General features: G+C 42.9%; 1 protein-coding gene across 2 annotated transcripts in view; it reads left to right on the forward strand.

Moving 5' to 3' along the window:
* Positions 1-2981: 2981 nt before the first annotated feature.
* LOC138768575 (MOB kinase activator 2-like) overlaps positions 2982-26350 on the forward strand; it is a 30141-nt gene continuing 6772 nt past the window's right edge. Inside the window, exons 1-4 of one of the 2 annotated variants that reach the window (XM_069946495.1) lie at positions 2982-3158; positions 12620-12718; positions 16536-16684; positions 21967-22060. In XM_069946495.1, the coding sequence (XP_069802596.1) occupies positions 12681-12718; positions 16536-16684; positions 21967-22060 (281 nt within the window). In that variant the 5' untranslated portion in view covers positions 2982-3158; positions 12620-12680. Of the gene's footprint in view, positions 3159-12619; positions 12719-16532; positions 16685-21966; positions 22061-26350 lie in introns of both variants that reach the window. The other variant, XM_069946494.1, reaches the window with a different exon arrangement.

Here is a 26350-nt window from a genome sequence, read left to right on the forward strand (position 1 = left end):
ATTGGGTGTTACCATTCTGCTTGTCAATAGTGTGTATGCTGACATAATCTAGTGCTTATCCTGATAGTAAGTTTTCTTTCAACTTTGGCAAATATCTAAATTACTGCTCTGATCTGAATCTAAACGCCCCAAACCCCTATCCTGGCACCCAGAACTCAGGGAACACGCTTCATCAGCTTCTTCCCAGCTGCCCATCTTATAACCCCATATGGTATATTCACAAAGAATTTCTTCCCAGGGAAAAAAAAATAGCTGGAAATCACACTGCAGACATTTCTAGGATGCCCTTGGATTTATGAAGTGTATGTTGACATGGGGCTGGTCTGCATCCTACATCTCTGACCCTCCTGAGTAATGATTTACTCAGAACTATTCCAGTGTATTTAAAGTGCATGATTAGGCTATGTTCACATACACAGTATTTTGCAACCAAAACCCCGAGTGGATTGAAAATACGGAAAGGCTATGTTCACACACTGTAGAAATTGAGTGGATGGCCACCATTTAATGGCAAATAATTGCCTTTATTTTAAAAGAACGGATGTTATTTGCCATTAAATGGCGGCCATTAATTTCAGTGTGTGAACATAGCCTTTCTGTGTTTTCAATCCACTGTGGGTTTTGGTTGCAAAATATTGAGCAAAAATACTGTGTGTGAACATAGCCTTAGGCTGTCTTCACACCATGATTGTGCCTTCCGAGACACTTAGGGTATGTGCACACTGAGTAATTTTGACGGAAACTCCATTGCGGAATTCTAAGCTTGCGCCCGCTCGCATCTCCACCCATGTCATAGACTCTATTCTATGCACCGGCGGATTCTTTCATCAGTCCAAAGAATGATCAAGTTCATTCTTTGGATGAAGGGCGGAATCCGCCTGTGCATAGAATGGAGTCTATGACACGGGCGGAGACGCGCGCGGGTGCGAGCTTAGAATTACGTCAAAATTAATCAGTGTGCACATACCCAAACATAGGAAAGGCACAGACCCCACTGACCTTAATGGCCCAAACATAGTTGGCTAGTGACTACATTCAGGTCATTTTCCGAACTCTGATTTGGGAAGCACAATCATGGTGTGAACATGCCCTCACAACAAATACGTACTGCAATTCAGGCTTCATTCACACATGTGTAAAGTAGATAGTATGTGCCCGGAGCCCATATATATGCATATACAGACTATATCTGTTGGTTCTTTAGTCTTTTTAATCTATACACAATTTGTCGGCACTCCATAATGCAGAAGTGCTGCATGAATAGGAATAAGTCTAGTAAGGTATTGAGTAGGAAAACCCCCAACACTCACCAAGTACTTTTTAATGTAGTGAAGTTGTTTATTGCATGCCTAATAACACAAGGGACAGGACGGCATTCGGCTTGATACCTTTTTCAACTGTCCAGCTAAAGCTAAAGCTTTGCCTGTCCAGGCATTATGGGTTTTGCAACAGCTGAAGAGTCTGACACCTGTGGTCTCCAGTATCAAGTAGAAAAAAACTAGCACTCACCAAGTACTTTGCAATGCAGTGAAGTTGTTTACTTCATGTCCAATAACACAAGGAACATGACACGTTTCGGCTTGATGCTTTTTTCAAAGACAGTTGAAAAAGATATCAAGCCGGCCTGTTCCTTGTGTTTTCAGGCATGCAATAAACAACTTCACTACATTAAAAAGTACTTGGTGAGTGCCGGGGGGGTTTCTACTCAATACATTGCTGGACTCATTCCTATTCACGCAGTCTGAAAAAAGCATCAAGCCTTGTTTTATTAAACATGAAGTCAACAACTTCACTGCATTGCAAAGTACTTGGTGAGTGCTGGGTTTTTTCTACTTGATACTATAGACCACAGGTTTCAAACTCAGGCCCTCCAGCTGTTGCAAAACTACAATTCCCATCATGCCTGGACAGCCAAAGCTTTAGCTTTTTTAGTTACTGTGTACATTGGATGGTGTATTCCAGTTAACCTCAGCCAAATCAGATACAGGTGAGCTGCACCTTAGATTGTTACTGAAAGCTTTAGCTGGACAGTTGAAAAAGGTATCAAGCCGAATGGCGTCCTGTTTATTGTATTATTAGGGCATGCAATAAACAACTTCACTGCATTGCAAAGTACTTGGTGAGTGCCGGGTTTTTTTCCTACTTGATACTGTAGTGTAGACCACAGGTGTCAAACTCAGGCCCTCCAGCTGTTGCAAAACTACAATTCCCATCATGCCTGGACAGCCAAAGCTTTAGCTTTAGCTGGACAGTTGAAAAAGGCATCAAGCCGAATGGCGTCCTGTTCATTGTGTTATTAGGCATGCAATAAACAACTTCACTGCATTGCAAAGTACTTGGTGAGTGCCGGGGTTTTTTTTCTACTTGATACTGTAGACCACAAGTGTCAAACTCAGGCACTCCAGCTGTTACAAAACTACAATTCCCATCATGCCTGGACATCCAAAGCTAAAGCTTTGGCTGTCCGGGCATGATGGGAATTGTAGTTTTGCAACAGCTGGAGGGGCTCAGTTGAACACTTCTGCTGTAGACGTTTTAGACCAGTGGCCTATGGATGATATTCTGTGTCTTACGTACATTTTGTAGACAGACGTTTAGCTGACCACAAATCCACAAGGATGTTTGCAGTGTGAACTGCGGCGTGTATTCCAAATGACGTTTGGGAACTTGTCGTATCAGAATGGTTATTTTTTAATGCAGCAGATTGCACTATGTGCATAGCCGTAACTGAGTCCTAAGCAAGATATAACTTATCCTCTGACATATCCCATATCCTGTATTCCTATTGATTATCTCTCACTATTACAAGGCTTGGCACATGCGGCGTGCTTGGAGAAGGTGGAAGGTGACATAATGCTTCCTTGGTTACCATAGAAGAGCACCGCCCTGCCTGGCTGCCATAGGCGGGCTGCAGTGAATAAGCCCAGAATGAGCAGGCAGGTTGGGGCTGGGCTATGTGTATGGGGAGGAGGAGGAGAGCATGTGTAGACTGGGCTGTATCAGCCTCTGGTTAGGCAGGTTCTCCCTCTTTTGTCTGCCACTGTGTTTTCAAAAAGCTTCAGAAGTTGTTGACTGAGGCAGAAGCATTAGCAGCTGGGACTGGAGGCAGGAGGACAACTTCCCCAGCAGGAGCTACAGGCCCCCAGACTACACTAAGGGTGAGTAGTCACTTATCCTCACACTCTATCCAAGACTCCTGGGCCCCGCCGTATCCTGGAAAACTGCTTAATCTCATCCCTTCCATGTATCCAGCCTTCATCTCATTCATGATCAGAGGAGGGAGCTTACTTTCTATAGCGCCAACCTATTCTGTAGCGTTGTATCTTTTTCTAGAGCTTGTTGGGATTGCTTTTACCATGGTATGGATTGTTGCTTTATCCAGCATGTTATATAGGGCTATGGTATGTGTGAGCGCCATTGATCTACAGGGCTTCTCTGTGTGTTACCGGTGCATTGGTGTAACGATATTAGACGTGTATACACTATCTTGTATTGATATATATAAATATATTTGTATGTAATAAAAAAGTGTGTGTGTATATATATATATAAAAATTTTTTATTACATACAAATATATATATATATATATATATATATATATATATATATATATAATTATAAATATTATTATTATAACACTTCAAACAGACGTACAAGCAGAATATAGGGGTGACTATATTAGCCTGGTCAGCTGGCCAGCTGGCGTACCCACATTGCTGTGCCCATCGCACTTGGCCTCGTCTCACCTGATGACTCTGTGGCAGGTTGTAACAGGAAGCGGTGCCGCCTGATTGACATTCCTTCCAGTCCTCAGCAGGTCTGTGCATGTGCGAGGACATCTGCCACCCTGCTCGCATACTGGGAGCCTATTACACCGTATGCAATGTATACAGCCCTATTGTGTACAGCGTATTCTCATCACGTGACTGTGTTATGGGTATGAGACCATATGGAGACAATATGATTCGAATGTATAAAGTTTTTTTTCGGAACTATGGATGTAAATCTGTTTATAATGCAGGTTGTATAAAAGCCATAATACCATATGGCACATTAACCGTGGAGCTATAGCATATGTCGTGTTCAATGGGTGGTGATGATAATTACCGTTTATAAGGACATGATTTTACCCCATAGACACAGTCCCTAGGACCGCTGTTTTTATTTGGCACCGTATGCCTTTATGTACCAGGTCTTGTATCTTGTTTGCCGGCCATATGGAATACAATTATAATGGGTTTATAGGTAAATGTGTATTCTGACAATTATCCCATAGTGTCTGCAGAATAGAGTTTCTCATCTACGGTAGAGTATTTAAATGAAGAAAGGTCCTCAAGGAGCCATTACGCAACGCAGGGTGGATTTCTTTTCCTGCAAGTAAATAAGAATGTAGTGTTGTCTGGTGTCACGTAGCCGCAATATGGCCCCATGTAGCGTCTGCGTTATGTTCATCAATCCCGACCACCATGGTGACCCTATGGAGATATAAGTCCAGCAGAAACCAAGTGGTGTGTCCTTAGACATGAGAAGGAACCTCTTGTTTAGAGTAACCGAGGCTCGGCCATGGGATTGTATTGTGGACATTTCCTCTATTGCTTTATTAGGTCCCAACAGGAACTATGTGACAATAGAGAAGGGGATACTAAGTGCCCTGTGGTTCCCCAAATTATCAAACGTAAAGCCATAAACGCTCTGTAGCCTTCCTGGCAGGTAAGCTGTGGAGAATGGCTTTTGGCTAGTGACTCTTTATCCAGATTCCCACATACACACGTTGCTGTATTTGATGGGGGGGGGGGGGGGGTGTTTGATGGCCATCTCTGCACCAATGGTGAATATTGGGAGAGATTGGTCAATTGGATTTTAACATGGGCAATCCTTTTGTTTGCAAGGAAGATAAGCTGCTGCCAGATCAGTGGCTTTTTCTCTTCCTCTCCTCTGCAGTGGGAGTTGAGAGAGAGATGTTGGCTGAGCATTTGGCCGGTAGCCATTTAATATGTAAGGCTAACTTTAAAGCTCCCGTCAACATTAGAGAAAAGTTGGTTGAAACAACCAATTGTTGATATTGGACGATAATGTGCAAGGGTTCCTCTCGACTCGCCCCTGGCAAACATTGTAAGGGGAGGATTTGACATGTTAAATTGCAATTGCCTGATCATTTTGTTCTGAGGGAGATAAGCTGCCACCAGAAAAACCTGGAAGTGGCTTACCCCACCTTAAGGCCCTATTCCACGGAACGATTATCGGCCGCTATGGACGACAATCGTCCCGCGGAATAGAGTGCAACGATCAGCCGACATCGTTCATGTCGGCTGATCGTTGCAGTCGCTTGTTTTTCAACATGTTGAAAAACAAGCAACTGATACAGCAGCGATCTTCTTCTGTTGAATAGGAGCATCGGCAGCAGACGCTGCTGTATCCTATGGGCTGCCTAGACGATCAGCGATCACCTGGGCAGCCCCCCGCAGCTCCCCGCCGCCCCTCCTGCACTCAACCCCTCGCTGCAGCAGCGATGAATAGCGGTGGCAGCGAGCGGGAAACAAGGAGCAAACGAGCGCTGAGAGCGCTCGTTTGCTCCTCTAGACGGCCCGTGGAATAGGGGCATTACTCTGGCCAAACTGAGCATTCATGTGATTAGGGGGATCAGAAGAGATAGCGTTTGACCAAATGTTTGCCCAGCAGCTGTATGGCCAGTTTAAATGTCCCCATACACTTCATACTTCTGTCGGCTGGCTTCGTCCAACAGTATAAAGTGTATGGGACTCTTCTGAGACTCCACCAACAGATCATAGGGGTCGGCCGTGATGGAAAATCACTGCCCGACTCCTTTGTTCTTAGAGAGATAAGCCACCACCAGAGTAGTCTGGAGTTACAAATGTCTGCAGAATGATCTTTCAGGCGATCATCATTGAAGGTGTATAGCCAGCTTTAGTCCCACCAGTTATCTGATCTGATGGATTGGCATCGATTGGGCGTTATTTATCAGTATACCCTTTTTTTTCTCTTATTGTGTCTAGTTGACTATGCTTTTTAGTATAACAGTATCCTAAAAAACACCCTCCAGCTTTTATACCACTACTACTCCCAGCATGCCCTGACAGTCTGCATTATTGCTGCAACAATGGTCTTAATGGAACTTTTCCCAGTTACATAACCAGCAATGCTCTAGTTTCCATAAGGCCTGGCCAACAGCGCCTCCTGTTCTCCACCATCAAGGATCTGACAACCTACTTTTGTCAATCCCAAAGATAAGTGGTTCTATCTGTATTGGACATCCATCTATCTGTATTATAACTTTCAGAGCCCACGCTGAAGAATAATCTACATATGTCAGCATTTATAGGTTATTACAGACGTTCAGTGTTCATGCATTTGTCCCTGTACATTGTACAGACATTTGACATCTCTCCCCTAAGGAAGCCCCTTTTGTTTCTAGGAAACCTGCAGATTTTTTTTCCTAAACTCTTCTCTTTCCTCCTTTTTCATTATTGAAATGTTTTTCTCTGCTCTCGTGTCCTTTCGCTTTTAAAGGCTATTTCTCGACTTGATGAACTTGAAATTGTAGGATGGACATCAGATCTGGGAAACAATGTTCCATTAGCCACCTTATACGGGTCTGCTGAGCCTTGTGAGATAAGATATCGCAGGCCTTCATCTCCCACACACTGGATACTTTCCATTTGTTTTCTGACGTTTTATTTTCCACTCTTTGTGATAAACCATGTGTCTAAACCTGAGGTTGGCAGCCAGGATAGAATTAAAGCTCCCCGTTCCATTGTTGCCTTTGGCTGTAGAAGCTTCTGGTTCTTCTACGTCCTTAAAGCAGCCATTGGTTTAATGAAATTTGTCTCTAAAAAATTGTCAAACTTGATCTTTGCCCCCTCCTTACCTTACCCAAAGACAACCTGATCTACAACCAGAGCGCCTCAATACCTGATCTATTAGAATTTCAAAGAGAGAGATATTCAACTTACATCCAGACGACTCTCTTAGACATGGTCCTCTACCATGGTCACGATCATACAAACCTCAATCTGAATATTGCGTGTCTCTCGTAATGAAATTTCCCCAAGTGTCCAGAGAAGAGGAAGCAGAGCCCCGATGCGGACGTCATCATTAGATCTTGTCATGGAAACCTGCTAATGGTTCCGTAACAATTGTTCTTAAGTGTCTTCCACAATTAGATCAGGATCTTGTTTCTTCTTCTCATGCTATCTATATATGTCGGAGCCATATCTTTGACCTTTCAGTGTTCACATTGGTTCTCTCGAAAAACAATAGGAATTATTGCTGATAATACATGCTTTGGTGTACACTATTCAGTTTCTAACCTTTTTTTTAGTTTTTTTTTTCTACTGGTAGACCTTATGGTAGTTTTAGACTAGCAGTATCTAATAGGACATACATATTCTAACATGCTCATAGCTAAGGGCTTGTTGCAGTGCACCTATGTAGGTTATTTCTTACAAGACCAAAAACCATTAAAGTATGATTGGTGCAGGTCCAACTCCGCAATTCCACCATTTCTCAGAATGAAGGAGCTGAGTTGCCCCATTGTTTATCCATGCACCATTGCTCACTTGTACATTCTACCACACTGGTTGCTATAACTTGGTCTGTAAAATTGGTAGAGATCCTCAGTGGCTGGTCCACACGATCACAGATGGATAGGTTGATGCTGTTTGTTTGTTTTGTTTTTATCAAAACTCTCTAAGGTGGGCATACATACGTGTCATCCGAAACTAGTGATTATGTTGGGACCAGCTGATCATCCAACCATCTAACGTGTTTAGGGGCCTCCATAAAAGTTATGTTTTATGACACCTGGCCTTCAGGGTTATTGGGAAATGATTTAGCCTTTAGGGCTACAATGTTGTGAATCCTGGCGTGGAAAAGGAGTGGACATTTTGGATCTCAACTGCCCCTTTTGTTATCCGGGAGGTTGGGAGCCACCAGCAGAGGTGTCTGGCCGGTAGTGGCTCTCACCTCTCTTTCCATTCATAACACATGCACTTTTGGCCAAGTTAAAGATAGCTGATGGCCTAATGAGCATGTGGTTGATAGCCACCTATGTGTATGGCTAGCTTTAGATATGTAGGGACATCCCATTTAACGTTTATGCCGGTCAGGTGACCACCTGACAGTAGGAATGTGTCAGAAAAACCTTTGGGCCATTTTGGTATCTAGGCCTCAGGGTGACTGCTACCTTTTCATCTTCTCCCCTGGATCTACCATATTATGAAGGGGCTAATGACCAGTTTTAAGCGACTCCCTGATACCTTACCAGTGTACTCACACACAATAATCTAAGTGAATGACCTTACGCTCAGATGAGTTCTTACAAGGGCTAACCATAGCGTAGTCCTGCATCTTATCGGTAATCCTACTCCGCGTTTATCATCCTAGATATTGTGCTGATGTCGAATGAATTGGATATGAGGTGTGAACAGGATATAGAGCGGGAGGGAGATGTATGTCACCATACAGGCGAGATAATCGCTGGCTTGTCCTTGGAAGGTTACAGCACCTGCAGCCAATGACAACACTAATCTAGATTTCCTTGAAGGAAGAATTTCCTGATAAGTTTCCATCTGGATGAGGCCTCTGTTTTCATTGATTTTTCACTTTGGGTTTTATCCCATTGTAACCGCAATCGTGACATCTGCCCTGCCGCCCCCTTATCCAGACCGCAAGGGTTAAATAAAACAACATCCTCTTACATTTTCTCAGCTTGATATATTGTTTTTTTTTTTTACTTGACCAGGCGGTGTGTCCGTGGTATTTTATGCCCGAAAGGACCCAATCCCAATACTCACCCCCTAGTGTCCCTTGATGCTCCAGCTCTGTAGCCTCCTGGCATTGTCCGTGCTGTAGTTGTGCAATCATGTCTTCATTAATAATTGACATGAATGTAAATGCACACGGCTTCATTCACTGATGCTCCGCTGCTATTTTAAGCCGGCAATAAAAGTACAAGAAACCTTAGATCTACATTTTCCATTACACAGATCTTGGAACGTCTTCTGATCTTGATGATGTGGGATGGTAATATGTAGTTGGTAGCTGCCAACTTATAATAGAAGGGAAGGAAGGAGGCGAAGGAGATCTTTGTCTGGCCTGACTGGGACATGCCGCTGCTGCTGCAGAACCTCTTGTGATATTCTTTATAAATCAGAAGCTTCCTTTCGTAACTGAATCATGTTTCACCTAAGCTGGCCATATCCATAAGACCGCTATTTCTATGGATCCCCATATACACGTGCACGCTCAACTAATGTAACTGTGCATATATTGTGAATGAGAAGAGGGGGAAATCTGCTGCCAGACTCCTCTGGTGGCAGCTTCTCAACCAAATAACGTAGGATAGGCAGCTGTAATGTAACATGCTCTGTCCTACCCCATAATCTGCAAGTCGGGAGGCCACCGTACCCTTTAGATATAGCTGTGCATTGTCAGCTTTAGAGGCGGAACAAGCTCCTTGAAAATCCTGGACCCTGAATATGCAAGTAGTTTTATATAAAACTAGTGTCTTCCGATGGGAAAAAATAGCCTTTGGCCCCCTCGGGCATTAAAACCCTGGTGCAAGTACTACCCCTGCATCCCCTATAGCTATACCCCTGCTCATAAAAGGTTTATTGGTTATAAAACCTTATCATGTCTTGTTTTAATAGGTGCTAGATTATCATATGGTCATAAAAATCTATGCACCTGTTTTCCTGACGTCCTCATACTTATGCATGCTCAGCCCAGCCGGTTGCGCATGTATGTTTTCTTTTTAATGGGGACAGGGGAGTAAACTGCTGCTAGATGCTTCTGCTGAGAGTTAAATTCAACCTTTGCTCCTTTCCCCTGACATCATCTATTAAGGAAGATTTGGGACACGTAATATAGTAGGGTAAAGAACCTGAGAACATGGCAGGAATAACTGTGTTATTAGTTGTTGTTTTTTTTTCCTTTCTTGCTTGACTTCTAACGTGTTTCAAATAAAATAAGCAGCAGTTCTAGGAACTAGCCCACCCACCGCTCCTTACAACCAGGATGCAAGCTGAAGTTTCCAGGATACTGTGCCTCTATTTACTGTACTGTAAGATCCTTTTGTCCGTTTCCTTAAATTCCAGACATCTCTATACAAGACTGGTATCCACACTTTACTTGGTAGCTATGCCTTGGGCCCAGTTGTCCCAATATGTTGCATTTATGAATCTAAAATGAATCCACTTTACAAATTGTCTTGACCTAAAGGGGTTTGTCCAACAAGATCAAGTTATTCCATATCTTCTTTCCTCCAACTGGTCATAGGGGGGCCCAGAGGTTGCATAATGATCTCAAGAATGGAGACTGCCGGCCTATTTGTTCTTTATGGGAGCCACCAGGGATAGACAAGTGTGCCAGTGTACTCTACTATCGCCACCAGTCTCGGTGTACTCTGGTTGATTTTCTCAAGGTCACCAGGGTCCCAGCGATCAGCATCCCCCCTCCCCCACCACTCAATCAGTCGACCCCTTTAAGATATCAATCCATCTTGTATATAGACCGCCTATGCTGACCTTTGTGTCTTCATGGTTACAGACTACAAAGAAGCCCTGAGTAGTTTGATCCTGCAGTTCTACTATTCCCCCCCCCCCCCCCACACACACACACACACACCTGATTCTTGCTAATTTGCAATGTGTAGGCTAGCTAGAAGGAGGACCAGACTACACAGGATTTATTTGTAGTCAGTTACCATGAAGACACAACTCTTCATGGGAGCTGTATACATAAAATAGTATAGGATTTTTTTTAGTATACATGATGACCTTTAAAAAACTTTATATTTTACAGTGAGATGTCCTTTAAAGGGATTCTAGATCTACTGCCGGGAGAGGTTCGGCAACTAGTCAGCCTCAAGCGCTGGCAAAAAAACTCCTTTTTCCCTGAGGTGACGCTACCACTGCAGACACGGCTGGTAGCATTGGGGAGCTGCACAGAAGATCTATACTGTGCAGCTGGGAACCATATTGACACAATTGTGCTGATTGGTTCCCTTTAAAGTGGCCAAATGCTTTCAGTAGCTGTCAGCTCAGTTCGGTCAGCTGACCGTTCTAATCTCCACATACACGTCAATGCTTCGCACAAATGAATTTTCATGTTTTCTGTCTGGAAGGAGGAGGGGTATGCTGCTGCCAGACAGCTCTGAAGGCAACTTATATCTCAGAGAACAAACGGGTTGGCTCTTCTCTCCCCCGAACATCAGCTGTCTCTAGATCAGGAAGCTTCCATAGACTTTAGACTAGACAGGTTTTCCAATTTATAACTAAAGTGTATGGACGCCTTTTAATCCAAAAATCTGACAATCCAGCACTTGTTTCCAGAACAGAACTGCATGATAATAACTTCAGAACTGTGAGGAATGCGTCAATCCAGAAAAACTGATAATCCAGCACCTATCTAGTCTAGTCCCTTCTTCAAGGACTTTTCCTGTGCAATTTCCTAGGATGAACAATGGACTCTCCTTGCAGGGAAAGGACAACATTTACCATATTGCAGGCAGTCAGCAGAACAAAGGGAGTTCCTTGTAGATTTACATGCAGCAAATATCTCTCTCTACGGCAGCGGCAATGCTTTGCATGCTAATGATCAACATTCAGCTAAATATAGGCCCTTTATCCGCACACCAGGAAACGTATAGCCGCGTAGAGCTGACAGACGGCTGCGATATTGTGGAAAATGTGGATAATTCATGTATTTGTACAGTGATAATTAATAAAGACTACATGACGGGGCTGCAGGAGCTGTCAGCCGGCCAGATAAGAACTCATGCTGGGAATGTTTTTACAGTCTGGGACCAGTCTCTTTATGTAATATTTGTAGGGGATTAAGAAGAAATCCAGCAGAGCAATCTAAATAATATTTTGCCTTATTAGGGCTGGATTATAACAGGATGCAATGAGAATGGAGGCTAAAGTAGGATGATTAAAGGGGGCTATAAGATTAATAGACAATCTTTAAAGGGGTACTTTGGCAAGTTTTTTTTTTTTTGTCTCAAATCATATGGTGTCAGAAAGTTTTTGTAATTTACTTCTATATAGAAATCTCAACTTATCCAGTTCTTATCAGCTGCTGTATGTCCTGCAGGAAGTGGTGTATTCTTTCCAGTCTGGCATAGTGCCCTCTGTTGCCACCTCTGTCCATAAAATATCTGATTTGGGGGGTCCGACTCTTGGCAACCCTGCTGAAGGATTGGGCATGTTGAAATCTAGCTGCCCAACGTCTGTTCATCTAATGTGTATGGGCATCCTTAATAATTTGACTGGTTACAATTGCTCCAATCTGATACTGTTGTTACACATTCCTACGTATCAGCCTAGAATTGGTGGAAACCAAGCTTCACACATTTACATCTAATGACTACTGACTACTCCCATATCAAATCCCGGTAATACAGGCCCCTCACCGCCACCTGGTGTGTCTGTGACTAGTCGGCTACACAATTGTTCTCTGGTTAATCTGCACATTAATTGTAGCCCTGGAAGTTCTAGGGTTTGTGGTTTCAGGCGGGTCATTTGCATTACACTGCTCTTTTGTTTCGTGTTCGTGTTTAGAGTCAACCCTCTGACAGTCTTTGGTATTCATCCCCAGGTCTCGAAAGTGAAGGTAGGAAGCAGCTGCTCCTCCGTCTACCCTGAAGTCTACCAGCACAATGGTGTTTCAGGCGGTTGGGAAACTACTAGGCAAGCAGTAAGTATTTTAATTGTAATTTTTTAACTGTTAAATTTGATGCGTTAACATGCGTGTTGTGCTCAACCGTGTAGGACAACATCTCGCAGTAACTTATCCTAAATGGGTCAGTCTGTTAGGGCATACAGATGCCAAGGACGATCCACCGATGTCTATGTCCATTAATGTAAATAGGTACTATATAATACCAAGCTTCCTCTCGTTAATTTCCAGTGTGCCTATCCTCATAGATCCGAGAGCCGCATAGATACTGATACTGTATGTCCATTGCAAGTAGATGTTTGTCAGTGGATCTTCTGTAAGCCTTGTGGATAGGCAGAGTTTGAAAATTTAGAGTGGATAGGCTGGATTATTATCCATTTCAGCTCTTAGAGATAAGATGCCAGAGTTTAAAGAGAATGTACCACAGATCATTTTTTTTTTAACCGCCGCCTGGTTCCCGTGCACGGTGCCGGTCTATTATCGAGAACTGGCCAGCCCCGGAGCACTGGTGGCAGGCCCGCCGGACCCCAGTGTGATGAAACCCCCTTAATGGAGCCATGTCACAGAGAGGAGGGAAGATCGTCCTACTGGGGGCCGGCGGGCCTGCCCCCAGTGCTTCGTGCTGGGCTTATGCTCTAAATTAGACCGGCGGCAGTTCCGGACCGCACCACCAGCATCACCGTGCCGGCGCCAGTCTGTTAGTGTAAAAAAGAAAAAACAAAGCGGTTTACCTGGTGGCACATTGGCTTTAAGGAAACCTGTCATCTCTTTAAATCCACCAATGACTTATGGTTAGAGATGAGCGAAACTCAAGCATGCTCGAGTCGATCCGAACCCGAACGTTCGGCATTTGATTAGCTGGGGCTGCAGAACTTGGATAAAGCTCTAAGGTTGTCTGGAAAACATGGATACAGCCAATGACTATATCCATGTTTTCCACATAGCCTTAGGGCTTTATCCATGTGGAAAACATGGATATAGTCATTGGCTGTATCCATGTTTTCCAGACAACCTTAGAGCTTTATCCAAGTTCTGCAGCCCCAGCTAATCAAATGCCGAACGTTCGGGTTCTGATCGACTCGAACCCGAACCCGGTTCGCTCATCTCTACTTATGGTTCATGCAAGTGATCCCTAAACAGATCAAATTTAAATGGTTTATGAGTCGCACCTCCTGGACATCAGGGGAAGGGTTGCCCATTATAGTCAATGGGCTGACCCTGTTTCTTTTCAGTAGAGGCCCCAATGGTTGTACACCCCTTTATTTAGTCATTTAGGGGATGTCCTATTAGTATGGTAATAAGAAACCTCCTCCTTCCCTCTTAAAAATTAAAACCAAACTTTTCTAGTTTGGAGCAGAAAATGAATGTCTTCCTGAGACACGTCTAAGCATCAGGTTTTTTTTTCTTAGAAGATTTTCAGAAATGATGTCCATCATGGTAGTTTTCTTATCGTAACGCACATTTCCCGCATTACTACCATGCAGTGGAATAAAAATAGCGACTAATAGCTGGGCCATGTGTCATGGTTTCGTACCTGTAGGAATGCTGCTTGTAGATGTTATCGGCAGCCCTTATATAAGCAGGATGAGTTTATTTATGCATGTTTCCGTAACACAATGCCGTGACAGGAAATGATGCGACGGCCCAGTGTCACTTTGTCCGGGGTCACAGAAGGGGGTTATGTCATTTCTGGATAAACTGGACTTGTCGGGTGTAACGCCCGCCATAGGCAATAGATCTGCACTTATCACTTCACATCTCCCTGAATGTGATAGAGGATCAGGGACTGTCAGGCCGATATTGTTACGCTTATCTCAGGAACAATTGGGAGGTCAGACAGGTGAACAGCACATTGAATCCTCGTTTCCTCAGACATTGGCCAAGCTCGTCCCTATAGACATTAGATCTGTATCACACACAATGGCTGGATATGCAATTACTGTCTGATGCACAGGGTCTCTGACTACTGTCCCCCTCCCAATCACAAGAACTATACAGCAGTAAGCAATAAGAGCTGTCCTTTGTTCCCAGGGCCCATTTAACCAGGTCTGGTATTAAAGAGGTTATCCGGGATTAGAAAACCATTACTACCTTCTTTCAGAAAGGGCGCCACCTTTGTCCTCAGTTTGTGTGCGGTATTGCAGCTCAGTTCTATTAAAATGAATGGAGCCAAGTTGTAATACCACACACAACCTGAGGACAGGTTTGATGCTGTTTCTGTTTTTTTAATCCTGGATAACCCCTTTTGTATACTTGAACTTTGTTATGTAGACTTTAGTCACCACAATATAATATTTTAGCCCCAATGAAACCTATAGTAAGTAGAAACCTATAGTAAGTCAAGCTACTATATTCTATTGACAATCAAAATGGCCGCCATGATCTCCCTCACGAGGATTGTCACACAGTTTTCTTCTAATCCAGAGCGATATATCGGTCTAGTAATCCACTATTCATCCAATACTACAGCACAGCTAATGAAATTTATCATTCAGGTTTATAGGAAACTATGTGACAACCCGTCATGGGGGTCTGTAACTCCACATATACTGGGTGTCACTAATCCTTCCCAAAAGCCGATCTAGCGAGAACATGAATAAATGGAAATTTTAACAACTTGACAGAAGCCGATAAGTTCTTATATGTATGGCAGATTTCGAGGGGAAATGCTCCTATATTTATAGACGGTTCAAACGTGAATGTTAATTTCTTGAGACGTCTTCCTAGAAGATGTGCCCAATCCCTGGTATAAGTAATTATAGGGAGAGCAGTGTCAGGCGGTTGTATATACTGTAGCTGGGAAGGAGGGTGGTAGATTAGGGTGAGGATGCCAACATGCCGCCTGTCTATCTTGTTCTGACTAGAGATGGAACTTGTCATTTCCGGTCATTATCATAAATATGAGGCCGAGCGGCTGATCAAACAGGGTAAGGGACGGGTGACTTCCTTATGGGCGGCTTCCAAGAAGATAAGAGAAGGCATCGATTAGTTTATTTCAATATGTAGCAAGTTTTTTTTTCTCTCTTCCTCTTCCTCCCCTCCTTGTCCTTTATCACCTTCAAACTAAGAAATTTCTTCATACTCCTGTGTTGAAAAGAAACATAACCAATATGGCCACGTACAGGTCTAGTCACCCAGCTTTCCTTGGCACCTGAACGCCAGTGAAGCAAGATTGCCCTTCAAGATTAAAGCCCCTATTACACAAAGCGATTATCATTTAAAGATTTGCTATAACAATCGATTTTTGTAGTGAATGATTGAGGTTATTACATTCACTGATTACTGTTATGAAAGATCGTTTTTACGTTGTTAAATAGTCGCTAACCGTTTCTCAGGACGACCCACACAACATGTTTTATCGGCAAATGACTTCTTACATGAACAGATATGTGAACGGTTGTCAAACTACCCTTTTTTTTCCCAACATGTTGAAAGTCAAAAATGAACATTATAGCGAATTATTAAACTATAAACACTCCATGTAATAGGGCCTTAAAGGAACTTTGACTGGTTGTGTTGAGCGGACGTGAACTGTTTAAGTTGAACGTTCTACATTTGACTCCTGCTGGCTGGAGAAGTTGGATGCTGCCCTAGGGAGTCCTGGAAAACATGGGCATAGCCATATGGTTTTTTTTCACTCTGTTTTTCTTATAGACCAATTTGCAGTTCTAGCCCTGTTCACTTTACCATTGCAGTACCAGACAAAGCCTTTGTACAAGAGTGGCGCTGTTTGTGGTTATAGCTGGTGGTGGGTTTGTCCACCATGACTGCTAATTTTTATCATAGATTTTTTTTTTTGCAATGTCACAAAATTCTCTTTCCTTCTTTTCAGCAGCAGTAAAATCAAAAAGAAGGCGGCAGCAGAAAGCGAGAAGCTTTACCTGGAATTGCGATATACTGGGGCCCGAATACTCGATGCCGATATCTTAATGCTGGTGGCGTTACCCAAAGGACTTAATGTAGATGAATGGCTGGCCAGTAATGGTAAGTTACCCAACCCGTGTACAGTTATTCTTTTGATACAACCTCCATCTTAAAGGGGTACTCTGGCACTGATTAAAAAAAAAAAATCATTCAATCAAAAACATAGTTTTTACATTTACCATGCCTCCTGAGTCTGTCTCTGTTTGAATTTTCCGCTGTTTTCAGCTCCCTGAAGCTCCAGCTGGTGGCTTCATATTTTCTTTACTTCCTGGTCTGGGCTTTCTCATTATGCACTTTGTCTCCTGTGATGTCTAACTGACTCAGCCAATCAGGGCTGAGCAACCTGTGTCATCTGACAAAGGGAGGCTGGCTTAACAGGGCTTCGACCCGCCTCCCTCTTGATGATGTTATTGACACAAAATGGCTGTCACAGAGCAGCCTGGGGTCAACAGTCATTAGATAAGAATGAGTTTACTTCACTTCCTGGTGGGAGGTTGAGGGGGGAAAAGATAGGGAAGGGGGGCAGATAGGTGATAGGTTATACAACTTTGTAATGTGTTTCAATTACTGGGAAAAAGCTTTTAGCTGGAGTACCCCTTTAATCTTTTGAAACTAGTACAGATGTAGCAGAGCTGAGTTTGTCATTTGATACAGAGCTGAGTTTGTCATTTGTCATCTTATAATGACAAAGGGTTAATAGTTTTATTTATTGTTTTTATAGCATTACCATAATTTTAAGGCTGTGCTCATACACCGCAGTCCCAAAGAGTTAAGTGACAAATTCCACTCTGCTACATCTTCATGAACACAATCCATCCTGTAGCGGATTATCCTCAATGGGAAACTCTAGTAACAGTAGTACAAATGAAAGGGCAGTGTGTTATTGTGCGTCTTACGGGCATTTGCTAAATGTCTCAACAGGAGAATTCTATAGACTCGGAAGGAGCTTTTTTTGGCAGCGGAATCTCTTTCTTTTACTTTGAGTGACTTCTTAATAGCGCTAGGCGCCCCATTCATTGTGTCCTAAAAATTGGCTTTACTTTAACTTCTTAAAGCCCATAATAGGAAGGGGATGGCTGGGGCAACTGATGATATAGTCACTGACAGCAAGCAGTGATCTTGACTATATTTATTCTATAGCAATTTAAAGGGGTGATTAAAAAATTGTTTTTAAATCAACTGATGTCAGAATGCTATACAGATTTGAAATTTACTTCAAGCCTTCCAGTACTTATCAGCTGCTGTATGTCCTGCAGGAAGTGGTGTATTCTTTCCAGTCTGACACAGTGCTCTCTGCTGCCACCTCTGTCCTTGGCAGGAACTGTCCAGAGTAGTATCAAATCCCCTTAGAAAACCTCTCCTGCTCTGGGCAGTTCTTGTCACAGACAGTGGTGGCAGCAGAGAGCACTGTGTCATTCTGAACTCATTCCAAACAACCAGACTCCAACTGATCTGACACTGCTATGTCTCTTTGACATGTTTTTGTTGTTGTTGTTTTAAAGTGACAGTGTCTATTTAGGCTTTATTTCCTCGGAACAGGAAAAACCTGAAAACCAGCTGGGTTGTCCCGAGATAGATACCAATCAAGTGTCTGATCTGTGGGGGTCTGACAGGTGCAGCAGTTACTGATCACCATTGACTATACTTGACTATCTCCATTAGAATGGAAAAGCTGCACCAAGATAGGGGACCCCCATTCCCCCCCCCCCCATTGGTCAGACACCCACCAATTAGACATTTCTCACCTCCGCCTATGGGGAACAACCCTTTTAAACAGCCATGATTTGCTGATCACTGAGGACAGCTCCTGAGACCCCTTCCGATAAATGCGCCCCCTACAGGGGAAATCTAGTATTATATCTCATTGATAGCAATAAATCTGTTTGTCTGCCCAATGACATACACCTTATACCCCTCTGCTACATACTTGTCGCACGATTCACACCTGCATACTGCGACTGTAGAACCTCGGCCAAGTTCTGGAGCCTGAATAACACGGAGGCTGTGAGAATGTGTTCTAGACCTGTCCTGCATGTCCTGACATTGTGTTCTTCCTCCCATGTTTGGACTTGGGCGATGAGAAGGACGTGTTTGTCGCGGCTGGGTGAAGCGTGTGTGTATGTTTTCCTGGCTGTGGTATGTGGATGACTACTGCACTTTACATAACTATCACATACCTGGGGCTTGAGCAAGGATCCCATTTCTGAGCGGTGTTGTAACAGTGGCCATGTTCTGTGGTAGGACTACAATTTCCAGCTTTCTATATCCTTACAAGCTTATGCCAGAGCACCCATTTACTTTATTGTGCGCTTTAAGAGCTGTTATAGGAAGGCGTCCGAGACTGTAATCGACAAGATATAATCAGTGTGTGTGTGTGTGTGTGTATGTATGTATATATATATATATACAAAAAAGGGGTCCGTGGAGCCTCAGTTACGAGTCTCAAAACACGGGAATAGCCAGATATCCCTCTCTCCAGAGAAGGAAGCCCATTGCCAAGGGGTGCCTCCTAGTGGGGAGAGCACCAAACCACCCTGATACGTAGTCCCTCAGGTCCTCACTCTTTCTTATGTCGTTATACTCGCCACAGAGTTAGACTTTGACTTGCAGGGGCCACCCTGGTGTTTCCCTATTTAGGTCCCAAAGCTCGTAACAGAGTGAGGACCTGAGGGACTACGTATCAGGGTGGTTTGGTGCTCTCTATGGAGTCACCACTTGGCCAGCTGTCTCTTTGTTCTGCTCCCTCTCTTGGCTGACACTGGCCACATTGGCTTGCTAAGGTAGGGTCCGAACACCAGCTTTTACCTATTAGTAAGAATCCCAGAAATACATGTAGTTGGAATACCCCTCAAAATCAGGAGTTAACACAATACTGTAGTTTACAATACAGTTTGGGAGCCAGATTGATTCTCTTAGTAGCCGACAACAGATGTCAATAGAAAATAACAAGAATAAAGATGCTCCACCAGCCAATGTTCGGTCCTGTGGACTACATGGCTCAGGACGCATTGGCGTCAGCAGAACATCTATAACTCTTCCACCTTTCAGCGTCTTGTGGATTTGGACTGTTTCATACATCATATAGACCACAGACCTGAACCGGCAGCCATGAAGGCTGGATCTGCCATCAGTTCCATATGAATAGGATATGTGGCTGCTGAAACCAGCGCGGTTCTTACCATATGAATTGAATTTGTGGCTGGAACAGATTAATTTACTCTTCTGAGAGCTCAGTGAGTCAACATCATTGGTTTATTACATTTATCGCCCTCCGCTTTAGTGAAGCATTGACTGCTTTGAAGATATAAATCATCAATTTGCTGTCAATTTTCTTTATGATTTTGTGGGCGGATAACAAGTAATTTTAGAAGGATTCTGGTACAGTGTAGTACATTAGAACTAGGAAGATTAGACTTAAAGGGGTACTCCGGTTAAAATCTTTTACGTTCAGTTCAACTGGTTTCAGAAAGTTATATAGATTTTTAATTTACTTCTATATAAAAATCTCAAGTCTTCCAGTACTTATGAGCTTCTGTATGTCCTGCAGGAAGTGGTGTATTCTTTTCAGTCTTGACGAAGTGCCCTCTGCTGCCACCTCTGTCTGTATCGGGAACTGAAAACATCTTCTGCTCTGGACAGTTCCTGACATGAACAGAGGTGGCAGCAAAGAGCACTGTGTAAGACTGGGAAGAATACACCCCTTCCTGACGGACATACAGCAAGTACTGGAAGACTTGAGATTTTTAAATTACAAATCTACACTATATTACTTTCTGAAACCAGCGGATTTGAAAGAAAAATGTTTTCGCTGGAAAACTCCTTTAACTAGGCACTGTCACTTAAAAAAAAAAAATTCAAACGTTTTAGTGCTAGAATGAGTTGACAAAGGGTTAAGTGCATTCTCTCCCAGCTTTCTGCCTCCAAGATAGGAATAAAGGGATTATCCATAATTAGAAAAACACAGCTACATTTTTGCAAAAACAGCGCCACCCCTGTCCCCAGGTTGTGTATGGTATTACCATTCAGCTCCATTCACTCCAATGGTACTGAGCTGCAAAAACATATCCAACCTGAAGACAGAAGAAATGATATTTCTAGAAGAAAGAGGCCATGTTTTTTTAAGCCTTGATAACCCCTTTAAAGGGATTGTCTACTTTATATGCCCTATAGGGTATGCGCATAGATATTTGCTTGCACCATTAACACTTGTAGGACCCTCCCTACTGGCATTGCCCAAACTAGACAATACTTTTTAAACCTGCAGCCTGTATAGATTTCCCTTTTTATGGAGACTCCTCGGCACCACGGCTGTCTCCCGGATGAGCGCTGCCAGTCCTGCATCTGGTGCTCATTTGATGCTGAACTTTAAAGGCGGATTACTGGGTCTGATTTGCAATTTCACATCCAGTTCCTTGACCACAAACACTCTCTCCTCCCAGCTCCTCAGAGTTTCTCTTTTCTCTGCCGGGAGAGCAGGCTCTGTTTTCATTGCTACTTGTATATCACAGAAACCAGACATAATACAGAGTTATGGTACGTAGGAGACCTCCCTGTTAAATATAGATGGCGCCACATTAACCCTCGGACGGGTTGGCAGGTTTTCTGCTACCAGAAAACAAGAGACTAAATGTGATGTTTGTCCTTGAACGCAGCCTGTGATCCAGAATCCTTGGCCGCTTCTTGTTGTTGGATGGGGAATAGAAGAACATCTAGTTGATGATACATGTACTAAATTACCAGCTTTTTATGAAGTAGTCGGCAAGCTAGTTATTGGCACGACTGATGCCAGCATGCAAAGTCTGCCAACTTAAAGGTGGTCATCTGACACCACTAGTTTCTCCCTTTCAGATTAGGCTCCCTCCAAGTTATTTCTATAAGGGGAGGAGGGATGAACTGTGGCCGTAGTAGTGGTGGTCATCTCACGCTATAACAAGTGGGGTCAATCCTTTAGCATTACTAGATAATCAGTATGTATAGTATCAATCAATATGTATAGTAAGCCATAGATGGTCTATGGGGAAGAGGACCTGTTTAAGGAAGTACTTGGAGCACCTCTTCTATGGTGGTGTTCCTGTTGCAACTGGAACTCGCCAATCCATGTCAGTGCTGATTAGTAAGACTGTGTAGGGACACACCCAGTTGACATAGCGAATGGAAATACCAGCTATCAATGTATTCCTATATTAAAAAAAAATATATGTTCCAGAATTGTTGTTTTATGGGGAATGCAAGTATTTTATTAAACTGGGACATATGCTGCCAATTGGTGCAATAAGCGTTTCAGATTTCCATATGCCTCGTAGTAACAGTAAATTCTAATGTCACCTCTTCTTCTTCCTCAGCCTCCGCTTTCTACAACCATGTCAGCCTCATGTACGGCTCTATATCCGAATTCTGCACAATATCATCTTGTCCAACAATGAAGGCCTGGTCAACGTAAGTACTCCATGTTTATCAGCTTGAATTTTTTTTTCTTTAAAAATATAGCCCTTTATCCCATGTATTGACTGTATAATAGGACTAGAGGCTGGACAGAACTGAACCTATATAAACATAAAAGTACATGTTATATAAGGAGTCATGTATCTGTTACTGATCTGTATGGACCTGTACTATGGCACCCATCTCTAACTAGGATTCTTTTCTATGCTTAATATGTCTTATTGGGGCAACATATGGTGGCATATGTGGTCCCTAGACATCCATATCCTGGGCCGGTGGGAACGTCCTGAGCATTGAATCTGTAAGATTTAATGATTGAGATTCCATGGAAACATCCCTGACCTGCAGTAGATGAAAAGGTTTTGTGCAATGGTCTAAGACCCTTAATGGTTGAAATGAGGCCCACCTCAGAATCACATGATTACCCCCCTGACTGTGATTAATTTTCCTCTGGCCTTTCACCTGCTGGTTGTGACATTGTAGGCCTCATGATCCGTCAATTATTAACTTGTGGCCAAGGTTGTGTGAACGCTTCATCTGTTTCTACATGATGAAAGCATTACAGAATTACAGGAGGAGTAGCGATGGGGGTCTCAACCACACTCATATTCAATAAAGTTTATAGGGTGTGTTTTAAAGTATCCATGAGTTATTATTTCTAAAATAGCTCATAGACACTTGATATTTCTTGGGGGATTATACCAAAAAATTGTCTGGTGAGTGTCAATTACTTGTAAGGAAAATTAGACTGAATCATCTACACCCACACACCTAGTGGATAGCTATGGCAGCCATGTTTTTCTAACCTCAGTGTGTGTATGTAGTAGTTGTAATACCAGCCAGATAGTTTCATCCTAATAGAACACTCCAGGGAAAATGGATACAGTATTTAGCCATAGTGAAGGCTCCTAGGGGGTGTGGCATTATGTGAAAAACAAAACCTTTGTTAAGCACCGCCCCTGCAGACCCTACACTAGAAATAAATATATGTTTTGCACAGTTTTCCTTTATTTGGGTTAACTGTGTTTTATCAACTTAATTTCATACAGTACAACCAAACTCAAGTAGTTAAAGCTTAGAGTTGACCCTAAAGGGCACCCTTAAAAGGATCATCTTTGGCAAGGCCTGAATTGGAGAGCTTTGGTATAGCTTAGTTGTCCCTCTATTATTCTGATGTGGGAGAAGGGGGGAGTATGTTACCACATTTTTAGCTACTGGGTCTTGGTTGTGATTTCTCGAAAATGTTTTGTCCGTCTTTCAAGAAATCAGCCATACAGATGTAATTCTTATATAAATACCATATAAAGAGGTGAAGGATCCCAGTGAAATTCTCTAGTAATGTGTCCTTTGTTCCTGAGAATCCCCCCCCCCCCCAAAAAAGAGCGATAGTCTGCAGCAGGCACAAAGCATTCTGATAATAAACATGTACAAGTATAGGCCTGCACAGCCACTTCTGCACATAAGGAATCTGGCTGCACCTTTTAAAGGATGAAAATTCCTTCTCCGCTTGGCATGGAGCCTGGTTTAAAGGGGGGAGCGAAAACATCATAAAACCTCTGTGCTAAATTTAACTGGATTCTCTCTGGACAGTCCCACTGTTTATTGGACCAATATAAACGTTATAGAGAAACGGCGAGTCATGAAAACGTCGACGCGCTCACATTTACGGTGAATTTATTTCTCTTTTGAACCCAATAAATCACATTTACAAATAATGAGACTTGATTAAGTATAGGCGAGCGCTGGAATGTTCTTGTTGTGGAGCGAGCTCATCCACACAGCTCTTAACCGGCTCGCCAAGTCTGTCTCGCCAATATAGTCTTTTTCAAGATATTAGGGTTTATTTGACACCATCGGTTCAATCTCAAGCGCACAGAAGGCATAATAACAGATGGTGGTGTCAAAGCTAGGTCTGACCACTCTATGAGCATATCCAACATAACCATAAGTGAGTGCCTCAGCCTCTTTAGCAGTGCCGTATGCCGCTCTTGGGTTTAAGTGGTGTAGGCCTAGGCTAACGTGGTTCAATGGGCTAACCCACATTCAAGCTTCCTCATGTAAGATCCATACAGATTTTGCAACAAAGTGACCGGAGAAAATTCCCATCTTATCTGCTCCATGTGAACATACCCTTATGTATCAGCTCTGACTAACGTATCTGTAAGGTACTAGATATCCATAGGTTGAAGGTCCTGCTAAGCTGCATTCTTATTTAGGACAATAAAATGGCTTCCACCCCTTATGTTGTTGACAGACAAGATATTTTGTTGTCATCGTCACCATTCATTTATAAAGCACCAAAGTATAATGCAGGGTTATCTACACTTTCATAAGAGAGAGAATAGATCCGTACTAGAGATGAGCGAACCGGGTTCGGGTTAAAGTCCATCCGAACCCGAACTTTCGGCATTTGATTAGCGGGGGCTGATGAACTTGGTTAAAGCTCTAAGGTTGTCTGGAAAACATAGATACAACTAATGACTATATCCATGTGTTCCACATAGCCTTAGGGCTTTATCCAACTTCAGCAGCCACCGCTAATCAAATGCCGAAAGTTCAGGTTCGGATGGACTCGAGCATGCTCGAGGTTTGCTCATCTCTAATCCGTACCCATCGGAGCTCTCATAGCATGAGTATTTCCTTGGTCAAAACCAGACGGCATTGGGTTTAATGACCTGGCTGAAAATAGCGCAGTAATTTTTTTTTTTTTCTATTGATCAAACATTGGGCTTGGCGTCGATGTGCGTAACATGAAGTCTCTTAAGGAGGACAGGCCCACTAATGGAATTCAGCGTCCTGACAAGAAAACATAACTCAGGCGCTGTGAAATGAAAGGTAAAGGTGGAATGATAAGGCGGCTCTGTGAAAAAAAACATCCAACTTTTCTGGTCTGCGTGCTCATGAATCGTTATACAGGTTTAGGCGGGGTTGTGGGCGCTCGTCTTGCGGTTTTGTTGTCTTATCTTTTACAAGCTGTTTTTCCTTATTAGGCCATGTTTACAGCTGGTGTTTTTTTTAAAAAACAACTGATTTCCAAGAAAATATGACTTAAAGTATGTTGTTTTTGCATTTTTTTTTATTGGCTACATACCAATTTGAAAAAACAGCAGTTTTTTTCCAACTGAAAAAAGAACATTTCAAGAATTATGGCTGTAAAATTGATGAATGTGTGTGTGTGAGCACTATTGGTCTCTTTACTATTGAATTAAATAGAACTCAATAGTAAAATAAAAAGTGGATATTGTCTGCTGCTTTGTTTGGTTTTTTGTTTTTTTTTTACAGTAAAAATTCAGCTTTACGGGTGGGCAAAAATACATTGTGTGAACATTGCTTTAATCTGACCTGGGAATTAGCGGCAATACCAGACACTGCCCACAGAAAAGAGTGGCACTGTCTGGGGAATAATAGCCCTACCGTAATTTTTTTCTCCCTCCCCAGACAATGTAATATTCTGAAGATAAAGTAGAACCAGCTGAAAAGTCACACACCTATGCAGGGAAATGTCTGGGGAATTGGGTCATCACATGTACCAGGAAAGGGCCCGCTTTCATACTAAGATTTGAACTTCTTCTCTCTTATACCCTCACAGGACTAACCCTGACCTAGAGGAATAAACACATTTTGGCCTCTTATATGTTTGCAGTATTATTTATGATGTGTTTAATAAGTAGTTCTATCTTGCATGTCTGACAGTCTGGTTGCTAGGGCTTTACAAGGCACCGCATCCCTAGCAACCAGTTTGTGTCAGACTTCTCTTCAGCTGAAAGAACATTATGTTTTACAGCCACATTAACCGTATTTTTCTAAAAGTACTTTTTATGGGAGGACATCTTTATTCATGTTACAATGGCAGGAAGTGATTGGGACTCGGCCACTTAAGTAAGATGGGTTTAGATGACCCTGCTGCAGCAATTTTAGCAAAATATCTGACACTTGTCCCACCCCGGGGGTTTGGATTTGGGAAATCCAATGTTACACTTGTCTGTGTGCGAGGCATGCAAACACTGCCTTGTTGATATGAAGTTGCCATGTAACGTGTATACACAGAAACAGCTGACACGGGCCTGAGGGACGTATTATTAGTTCCCTATGCACCTGCTTCCCTCTCCACCGGGAATTGAAGTGGTCTGCGGCACGCACCGTCTTCTCATTTCAGCTTCTATTTATGCCACATGATATGAGAACTCCGGCTAAATATGCACAATTAATCCCACAATTACATCTTCTTTGCAGCCCGGGTGGCCTGCCGATGCTAATATGGAGAATAGCATCGAAAAGCTGAAG

The sequence above is a fragment of the Dendropsophus ebraccatus genome, chromosome 12, assembly GCF_027789765.1.
Source record: "Dendropsophus ebraccatus isolate aDenEbr1 chromosome 12, aDenEbr1.pat, whole genome shotgun sequence".
Lineage (NCBI taxonomy): Eukaryota > Metazoa > Chordata > Amphibia > Anura > Hylidae > Dendropsophus > Dendropsophus ebraccatus.